General features: G+C 35.0%; 1 protein-coding gene and 1 pseudogene across 1 annotated transcript in view; one reads left to right on the forward strand and one right to left on the reverse strand.

Annotated features, from left to right (window-relative positions):
- LOC102867045 overlaps window positions 1-2560 on the reverse strand; it is a 15732-nt pseudogene extending 13172 nt beyond the window's left edge.
- Window positions 2561-4904: 2344 nt separating this feature from the next.
- PAFAH1B1 (platelet-activating factor acetylhydrolase 1b, regulatory subunit 1 (45kDa)) overlaps window positions 4905-10599 on the forward strand; it is a 39267-nt gene continuing 33572 nt past the window's right edge. Inside the window, exon 1 of the mRNA XM_006891100.1 lies at window positions 4905-4936. Coding sequence (XP_006891162.1) covers window positions 4905-4936 — 32 coding nt within the window. The remainder of the gene's footprint in view (window positions 4937-10599) is intronic.

Genomic DNA, 10599 nt, shown 5'->3' on the forward strand with positions numbered 1-10599 from the left:
CCTTTTTAACAAATGGTGTTGGCAAAATTGGAAAAATATCTGCAAAAGACTCAAGCAAGACCCACACCTCACTCCATACACAAAAACCAACTCAAGATGGATCATGGACCTAGGACTAAAACCAAGGACTATAAACTTCATTACGGAAAAGCTAGGAACAACACTAGAAGTCCTAATCCACAACATAGTCCATCTGTATTCAAAATGTCCCAGCTGTTATGTATTAGTTTATTTTGTAATGTTTTACAAAATAAACTAATCCAAATCTAAATAAATTGCATTTGGTTGATAATAATAGTTGTGTCTCTCTCTTTCACTTGAGTCTATTGGTTTGTCTTTCTATCTCATTCATTCTATAAGGGTTTTTTTAAGATTTTAGCACACATTTTAATGAACACAATTTAATAAATAACAGACCGTATAGGGTATACTGTTGGGTATTTTTTTATCCTCACATCTCATTCTGCTTTAGAGACTAGCCTTTTTTTAATTAATTAATGAACATTTACAGAGACTTAGGGTTTCCATTCATTCATTGTTAACTTTTCTCCCTGCCTACCCCCTCCCCTCAATTCACTCTTCTCCTTGAAAAGTAAAAGAAAACCCCTTTCATGGTTATGCAATCCCTCCCCCCAACTCCACTCCACTGTGCAGCCCTCATTGTAGACTCCTGTCATGACAACAATACCCAATCCTATATCCCTTTTAAACAGTTCTCCCCCTCATCTGTTTCAATGCAGTGTACATCATTCATTCTCTCCTCTGTCTTCCCTCAACCCTGATGTCAGTCCCATTTTATAACAGTGGTCTTACACAATATTTGTTCTTTTGTGACTGAGATATTTCACTCAGCATAATGTCCTCCAGGGTCACCCATTTTGTATAATATTTCATGAGTTCCTTGTTCAGTGCTGCATAGTATTCCATTGTGGGAATACACCAGAACTTCTCTATCCATTTATTTGTTGACGGGCACTTGGGTTGTTTCCAACTCTTTGCTATTGCAAATAAAGCCACGATAAACATGGGTGTGCATATATCTGCTTGGGTGGCAGTTATGGTTTCTTTAAGGTAAATTCCCACTAGTGGATTTTCTGGGTCAATTGGTATTTCTATTTGCAACTTTTTGAGAAAACTCTGTCTTATTTTGGGCAGGTGGCCAGGAGGGACCTATACTAATCCTTGGAGAAGGATGTCATGCTCTGAAGCTTGGAGGGATGGTGCAAGAGAGGAAGAGCCCAGATGAGATAAATTGATACAGTAACTGGGGCAGTGAGGTTTGGGTGTATACGGATCAGACTGGCTCAGAACAGGATAGGCTTCAGAGCTGCTTTAGGTGGTGTCAGTGTCGTCGTTATGGGTTGCCGGTGACTCGAATGGCACATAATGACAACAGCCCCATGATGTCTTTTACATTATTCTGCCCTCTTAGACTTTTTGCAGATTGAAAGTTGGAGCCTAGAGGCTTGGTTTGAGTTCCGATTCATATTCATCCCTGCAAAGATACTTCATACCTCATATACTATTCCATCAGGGCATACTTTGTCTTATTGGCTCTTTGTTATGTTATTAACTATGTAATTAAGAGCTGAAGATAGTAATATAATTCTTTTTTCCCTTTCTCCTTTGTTGTTGTCATCATTATTTACGCTGGGCGTATTTATGGCATATATATGGTTAGAAAAACAGCTGTTTAACATTTCTGTCTACTTCTCCTTTTTTCTAATCGTCCAAAGACACATTTCTTAATTTTTAAAAAATTTTTATTTTATTATTGCGCGCGCGTGTTGTGTGTGTGTGTGTGTGTGTGTGTGTGTGTCTGTGTCTGTTTACACCATCAAATCTGATCTGACTGGTACAGGAGGAGATTGTCCCTCCTCCAGCAGAGCATCTGGTGGATTCGAACTGCCTACCTCTGGGATTGTAGTGCATCTTCTTGCCACTAGGCCACTAGCGCTCACCCATTTCTTAAAATATTTTTATGATGCATCTCTATTTCACCTTTTTACCTACATCATTCCATTTAGATCTGGTTCTGATTGTTAAATCATGTCATTACCATTTTATTAAAATGATTCCTGAATACAAAGAATCCTTTTTAGACCATATTTTGTTTGATAGTTGGACAACCTTGAATATTGTTAATTGCTGATTGTCTTTCCTTAAAATATTTTAGCTTCTATATTTTCTCTCCTTTTGTGCACTTACCTTTTTAACTACTGCTTCTAAGCAGCAGTCATAAATGAACTCTTTTGCTCCCTGTCATTCAAGTATTGTTGGTGCTTTGCCTAGCTCTGATCTCAGTGTAGAGAGCTCTCGTGACCTAATGGTAAGAAGCTGCACTGCAATCCCAAAGGCACTCAGTTCAAATCTGCCAGCTACTCCACAGGAGAAGGTTGGACATTCTCTTCCCATGTTATTTACTGCCTCTAAAACCGCACTGGAGGATCAACTTTGCATTTGTTCCCACTCAACAGTACACAACAGCCATCTCAGCGTAGGCACTGTGCTCATTCATCTCGCCTACACATTCTTCATGGATCGGCTCATTTATTGCCATGGCTTCAGTAATCTATAAGCCAGTACCACCAAATCCCTCCCCCCACCCCGGTAAGTTGTCTCTCTTCAAAGTTAACTTGTTTGTGTAATTTTCTACAGGAAATTTTACAGATACCTTGCAATCAGCATCTAAAATAGAATTAATTTGTATGAGTTTCCTGTTAACTGATTTCCAGGCTAGAAATCTACTGTGGGAGGTGGGGGAAAATCTCCTTCCTTGAAGATTGACAGTCTTAAATCTTTGTATGCAGTGCTCCTCAGACCTGTGGTTGCTATGAGCTTGGAAGTAACTCAGTAGCAAAAAGAGTTTGTTAATATTTCCTGGACTTCATTGGGGATTCTTGCTCATGTATGTCTATTTGTGAAATTGGAGACCTGAGTAGTGATTATTTAAGAAATACTTAATTCTTTATCCCACTGTTTCACTGTTACCTTTATATATTTCCTCTGAGTTAACAGAGTATCTTTTTATTTTTTTGAGGCATATTCCCATTGAATTTTTTTTTCACATTCATTCATTGTTGTACATTTTCCTCCCTATCCACCCCTCCCACCCCGTTCTCTTTTCTCTTTGAAAAGAAAAAAAAATTCTTCCAGTGTTATACACTCTTCCGAGCCCCACCCCCCCCTCAAGTACACAGTCCACTTTACTTGCATTTCTTTTTCTGGAATTTAACAGAATATATTTAGATTAAAACAAAACTTGAGTGAATGTTTACAGAGAAAATTGGTTTCAAATAAATTCATACGCATATTGTTTGGACTGAATGACATAGATTGTAAGTCCTCACAGTCTTAACAGTACTCAATCTCCCTGCCTCTTTCCTCTGTTAATGCCCGTCTTTCCCATCCTTTCCTGCCTTCTGAACTTTATCCCTGTGCAGATGATTGTTTTAAGGAGTACACACTTTCATGTTTTGTTAGCTGTACAGGTCTGTATGTTGTTTGTCCTAAATTTGAGCTAAGGAGATGAGTTTAGTTCCAGACTTGAAAGGTGACTTAACCAGAGTCCTTGAGGATCTTAGCAGTTTCCGCCAAAACAGTAAATCTCTTGTATTTATGATTTTTCATTTTGGTTTTTTTCTCGCATTCTGTTCCAAGACCATCTTAGAGCCCTTTCAGAGCAGTCAGTAATGGTCACTAAACATCATTAGTTCTTCTGGTTTCAGGGTTGTGGAGAATGATCCATTGGACCTTTAAACTAATTATTTCTATGCATCTTTGATTTTCTTTGCTCCAGAGAATCAGGATTAATAGTTGCACCTTAGATTACCGCTCATAAACTTTTAAAACCACTTCTGATCAAATCAGGATGTAGACACGGTCTTTGTTGACTGAGTTATGTCATTTGACCTTTATGTACCCTGTTAACCCATATACCTTTTAGACATTGTATAGAAATTGATATTATGTAGTTTGCATTATATAGACCTGAAATGATGTTTAATAATTTTAAAAACTAGAGAAATTAATTCCTGTGTGAACACATAGAATCTAGGTAGCTATTTAATTTTTTATTTTTAAAATGCTTCTAAGGAACGAAAAATAAATAGATATAAAATTGGTTTCTTGATTAAGAGGACATTAATTTTATTTTGTTGATATTTAAATAACAAATCATTTCAGCTATTTAGTGTTACTGCTGGCTGACATTCAGCCTTGAAATTCAATGATCTGGTTTTTTTTTTGTTGTTGTTGTTTTTTAATGATCTGTTTTTAGTTTATGGAATTTTTTTTCTGTTTAACTTTTTTCCAGTGTACTTTTTTTTAAATTAAGACATTTTTTTATTTTGAAAAATTAAACAGATTTATAATCTTCTTTGGAAGCAGGAGTGACATCCACTTCCTAAATAACAACATGCCTCCAGAAACTATGACCTTTGATAAATATCTATAGTTATAGAGGGGCTTTAGGCCTTTTGTTCATAGGGTCGCTGTGAGTCATGCTTGACTCACCAACAACAGCATAGTCTTCTAGATTTGAAATAAATTTAATACCGTGTGTTTTCGCATTAATTGAAAATGTTATCTACTATTTATATTAGCATCACAGTAAAGCTTATCTTTTAAAATCTGTACTATGAATAATAAATTAGAAATAATATAAACTTTATGTGAAAGAAATAATCCTTTTTTCTCTCTCTCTTTTTCCATAGGTGGAATGAACCTTACTTGTTGACTGTCTCCAGGCTACTTGTTGGATCCACTTCTGAAAGGATCATTTTCTTCTGTGTGGAAGCCACTTAGTGGCATATTTAATTCTAAATCCAGAGATCACAAAGCTTTTGATTTCCCAAAGGAGGGAGCTACCACTATATCAAATAAGCTTGACGTTAACAGCCAAAATGGTGCTGTCCCAGAGACAACGAGATGAACTGTAAGTTACTCTGGGGTTTTGTGCTTTCTTCTGTGTATCAGCTTCAAGGTTGAAACAGCAGACCTTTCATTTCATTTAGCAACCCAAGAGTCTGTTGTACCACTAAGGGCTCATGTAAGCTGTTATGAAACACAAATCAGTCCAAATCAGCCCAGTTCACTGTTAATGAGTCTGTTTCAACTCATAACAACCCTGCTCCTGCTGTTCAATAGAAAGATAGGTGCTTCATTTTTCCCCCCCTGTAATTCTTATATTAGAAAAAGGAAAATGTTTTTGTTTCTGTTACTGGTATTGCCTATCCTTCACTTTGTGTTATATATATATAATTCTAACAGTTTATGCAGATACACTTATTGGAGATGTGTGAAATAGTGCTATATTATTGCATTCATTTTTATTTAAAAAAATTTTATATTGATTTGTTTGTAGCCTATTTTTATATTTAAAGAATACTTGCAAATAAAGGTAAAATTTGAATAGATTTTCATATAAACAAACTGTCATTAGTATTTTAAGTTAAATAAGAGAAATTCTTGATTAGATTTCTCTACACTTTTCTGCCTAGGTGTCCATAGCATTATTTTTCTTTATATTCACTAAAATCTATTCTTTTGCTTCCATCTTCTCTGCTAAGAGGAAGTTAGACTGAGAAGTCCAGAATGAACCTTGGTAAGAGAATTAAACATAAGGTGCATAGCAGGATTTAAAGAGAATGTCTGACTACTTTGAATGAATTCAGGTCTTATGAATAAATATGTTCCTGATTATAGAAAGAATGAAATATCTAAGAGGGAAAAAGGTGTATGCTTGTGAATTTGACGTTTACTTTTAAGTTGTTACTATTATTTCCCATTGCTCAACTTTGAGCCAAATAATAGGCCTATACGGTGAGTGATAGCACTAAAGTATACATTCCTTAGAACAATCAGCCATGGCAACTTGGCAGCTTTTCTCAGAGGTAAAGCTCAGAAGACAGGAAAAGATAGTAGAGAATGAGTAATGGAATGGCAAGCAGAAGTTAGACGAGCACCTTTATATTGTGGGGATTGTTATCAATGTCACGAAACAAAATATATAAATTGTTGGCTAGAAAATCTGTTTGCTCTGTAAATTTGAACTCACATCACTAAAAATGTGAAATAAAAATTATCATTACTGATCTAGCATGGATTTGCTAAGAGTAAATTAGATCAGATGTAGTTAAGAATTAAATACCTAAGGGAGCTCTAGTGGCCAGTGGCAAGAAGCTGCACTGCAATCCCAAAGGGTCATGGTTTGAATCCACCAGATACTCCACTGGAGAAGTTTGGATCCAATTCAATTCGATGGTACACAACAAGAAAAAAAGAAAAAAATCAAATACTTGATGAACGGAAAAGTCGTATAAAAATATATTAACAATATTTAATAATATTAAAAATATTATTTCTTTAATGTTTTTTTCTTCACTCCCAGTGCATTTAAGGGCAGTTCTGGTAATATTTGATATTTTGTGCATGTTTGTTATCGGTTGTGTTGGATGAGTATATACACACAGTATTTAGTCAGTCTTAGATTACACAAAATGGTATTAAGACTCTAAATAAAATGTGTACATAAATTGCAACATTAGGTAGAGGTTTTTTTGCCTAATAATTAGATATTTGTTTTAGTATGTAGTGTATTTTTTTTCCATAAAGTAAAAATGAAACACGTACAAAAACCAATTAATGCATTAAACTCTTCCTGGTACAGTAAAAAATCTCCATAATAATAAAATAATAGCAATAATGTATATAACATTTTGATGCATATCACAAAATTAGCACTCATTTGTTAATACAAGCAATTGTATGTACCTCAGAATTTTAAGGTAATAGACTTTTTTGGGGTAGAGCTACAATTGCATGTAAGATAAGGTAAAAGTTTATAACCTAAAGAGACTGTTTCTTGGTTTTCACAAAAGCTTTTAAGGAGCATCCTTAGAGGGGGGTGGGGTGGGGGGGAGTGGGGGTGTAACTGTGGATTGAATGACAGTGAGACATTTGTCTTATTTCAAACTTCAAAAATAACAGCAGGCACTCTTTAAGTTTTATAAATTACATAAAACTATAAAATACATTTAACTGAATCAGAAATTCGACCATAAAAACGAGTAAATTTAGTAAAAGCAAATACTGGGGTTTAAAATTAAGACATGCCTTAAAGATTTGAGATATTAATAAATCCATTGCTTTGAGATGAGTTACTATAAAAGGAGATTTGATTAAAGAATGATTCTTTATTTTTGCTATTTTAATCACTTTGTAACTTTAAAGTTAAATGGAGCCTTCCTGGTAACATCTTGCATTTCAGTGTTACATTTGTTAAATTGAAGAACCAACATTGACATATCTTATTATCCAGCATCTATAGTTTATATCAAGGTTCACTCTTTGTATGACTGTTTCACTTATTTATTTTTCATTTTTGTTGTGATTTGAATGAAAATTTAGAGCAATATTGTTTTCCAGTAAAAGGGAAAAAAGTATTTTCAGATTCCATCTTTAAACAACCCACTGTTAACCGTTTTTCTTTTATAAGGCATTTTTATGCTTTAATTTTATAACTAAGTCATCTGTGATTTTTGTTTCAATTTATTCATTTTTTTACCATTCTCTCGTGGTTTGGGTGAAAGTTTACAGAGTCAATTAGTTTCCCAGGCAGAAATTCACATTTTATTTCATTGTATTAATTACAACCTCCTCAGTGTAATAGCACTCTTGCCACTTTCTCCTCAGGTTCCCTGATTCCATTTACTTACCATTCTTGCCCTGAATTTTGGTTTTGGGGAACTCCTGACCTTCAGGTATAGTTGATTGTTCTGAGGAACACATTACTTACAGGTGTTGACTGTTCACATTATTGAGCTATTATTGTTTGGCTGAAAGATCATCTCTGAAAATGAGTTGAATTTCAGTTTTTGAAGACTAAGGACCATTAATCTCTGGAGTTCCACCCATTTTTGTCCCTTTTTTTTTTCTTTATAATTTTTAATTTTTCTATACATTTTTACGAAAGCAAAGAGCTAGAAACAACCCAGGTGCCCGTTAACTGAGAATGGCTAAAGAAACGCTGTTACAGATTCCCATGATGGAGAATTATGCAACACTAAAAAATGGTCAAGAATTTATTAAATACTGCACAGTGTGGGTGAAATGAAATTATACTGAGAGACAAAAGACAGTTAAGATGTAAGACCACTAATATAAAAGCCAAGAAATAGTTTATAACACAGAATCAATCTTGGAGGATTTACAGGAGAAATGAGGGCAATGGGTGCAAAATTTATTTAATACCTATTGCTGTTGCTGTGATGGTGAACACTGTGACACTGATGTGTCAAATGTGATAATGGTTACCTGGGGTGGACAGTGTTTGATGGAGCTCCCATACTAAAACAGGTTTGAAAGCAGGAGTGACATCCATTTCTGAAATAGCTTGCCTCTGGAAGCTCTGTGAACTTAGAGAAAGGATGAAAGTTAAACAAGTGTTCAGGTCTTTCATTCATAGGGTTGCTATTAGTCTACGGTTTTTACCAGCACTTAACAGCAACAACCTGTTTTAGCAAAATGCATAAAAAATAGAAAGTGGGTACCAGATATAATTTTTTAAATAGTACATCTCCCTACTATATTCATCTATATTAACTATAATTAGGGGAATGGGGCAGGCTGGGGAAACACAGAAAAAAATCTCACACAAATATATTTTTAATATTTTTTCTGTTATCAGAAATAAACCAGTAAACAAAGCTCATATTTCATTTTATTAAAATTATGACATTATTGAGTCTTCAAAAGTATATTTCAGCTTTTGTTAAGAGTGATATGTAGACATATCTAAATATCAAGAGACAGTGAGAAAGTTAAATTCCTGAAATTCCTAATATGTACGTGATTTTGGAGACCATCCAAAGCCTAGGATTCAGGTGAGCTATAAGAATGAAAAAAGAACAGAGGACAGGTGAAGGACTCCTCAGGCAGGGCTGGAATCGTTGCTATGCATTAAGCCTTGATTATACTAAATTCTGACACATCCTTTACTAGCAGTAGTCTACTAAGCACCGCTCTGTCTATTTTTCAGCCATATACTACAGGGGATACTTGTTATGAATATGACCTAATTTTATCTTTTATGCTTCTGATGTTTGACTTAACTACTGGTGGGCTTCCTGGTTTTAATTGTCTTCTAATCTGCTTGTGTACTCTGATAAGTAGATCTTTGAAAGAGAACTTTCTGGTCTTTTTATCATAGAGTCTAATTTTTAAAAAATTACATTTTTCTGACCTTGAATGTCCTTTGTCATCTGTTTTGTTGTCATCTGTTTCACTCAGTACCACCTCATTTCTAAAATTTATCTGTTACTTACGTGAATTGTTTTTAGAAGAGTTTTAATAATAGTGGAGATTATAGCTATCTTTGTCTTGTTTTTTACTTTAATACAGATATTTCCAGGGATTCACCATTATTTTAGTAGTGACAACTCCCTATGCAGTATTCCACCAACTACAATATTCTAAATGAAGCTTACAGTTAAATAAAAAGGCTATCATAAAATTATTATTTAAAAAAATAATCTATTGGCATCTGGTTGATTCCAGCTTATGGCTACACTAAATAGACCTGCTCTGAACAATTTGCTTAGATAAAATCCTATCTTCCACAGGTACTACTGGTTGGGTTCAAATTGCCAACTTTTAAATTTTTTGTTGTTATGTGTGCTGTTGAGTTGGAATCAACTCTGAGCCGACGACCTTCCAGCAGGTTTTCAGAGGTGGTAAATTGCATGGAAATTGATTACATACCTTTCTCCCACAGTGCAGTTGGTGAATTCGAACTATGGGCATGTTTAGGCTGACACTGGAGCTTCTTATCACTAGGCCAGCAGAGGTCCCTCTTTTAATAATCAGTGCAGTCCATTTGCGCCCCTAGGGATCCTACTGTCTCACTGCTGTAGAGTCAGTTCCATGTACTTGGGAGCAGAGTGCCTTGTCTTTTGTCTGCGGGACAATTAGTGGGTTTGAAAAGAAGAAATTTAGGTTTGCAGCCCAATTATAAACCTGTTTAGGAAAAAGTGGAAAAAAAATCTTGCCGTTTTTCTGAAGAACTGAGGCAAGCTCTCTTTGTCTTTGGAGAAATAGCTGATCTCTGGCTTAACAAATCATGGATCTTTAAAATTTAATGTCAGCATCTCCAGTCTATTCCCTAATAAACCACCACTGTGATAGTGGAAACCTCAATATCAGTTCATATATGTATCAGTAATTTAAGAAACTTGGGCACCCATCAACAAATGAATGGATATTAAAAACTGTAATACAACGGTGAACACATAAAACATTACACAACAGTGGCGAGCCTGAAGGACATTATGTTGAGTGAAATACCTGTCACAAAATGACAAATACTGCTTAACACCGCATTATAAAATAGAACAGACATGAGGGGATTGAGGAAAGAATGAAAAGAGTGGATAGTGAACACTGCATTAGATCAGATGAGGGGAAGAACTTTCCAAAAGGAATATATGATTAGGCATTCTATGTATGACAACAATCTAGAATATTATTGTGCTTTATAGGAAGGGATGGGGCAAGAAAATGTACAACAGTGGAAGAAGAAAATCAAGACAGTTTTGATGT

Source organism: Elephantulus edwardii, unplaced genomic scaffold (assembly GCF_000299155.1).
Source record: "Elephantulus edwardii isolate Elephantulus edwardi_28Jun2011 unplaced genomic scaffold, EleEdw1.0 scaffold00094, whole genome shotgun sequence".
NCBI lineage: Eukaryota > Metazoa > Chordata > Mammalia > Macroscelidea > Macroscelididae > Elephantulus > Elephantulus edwardii.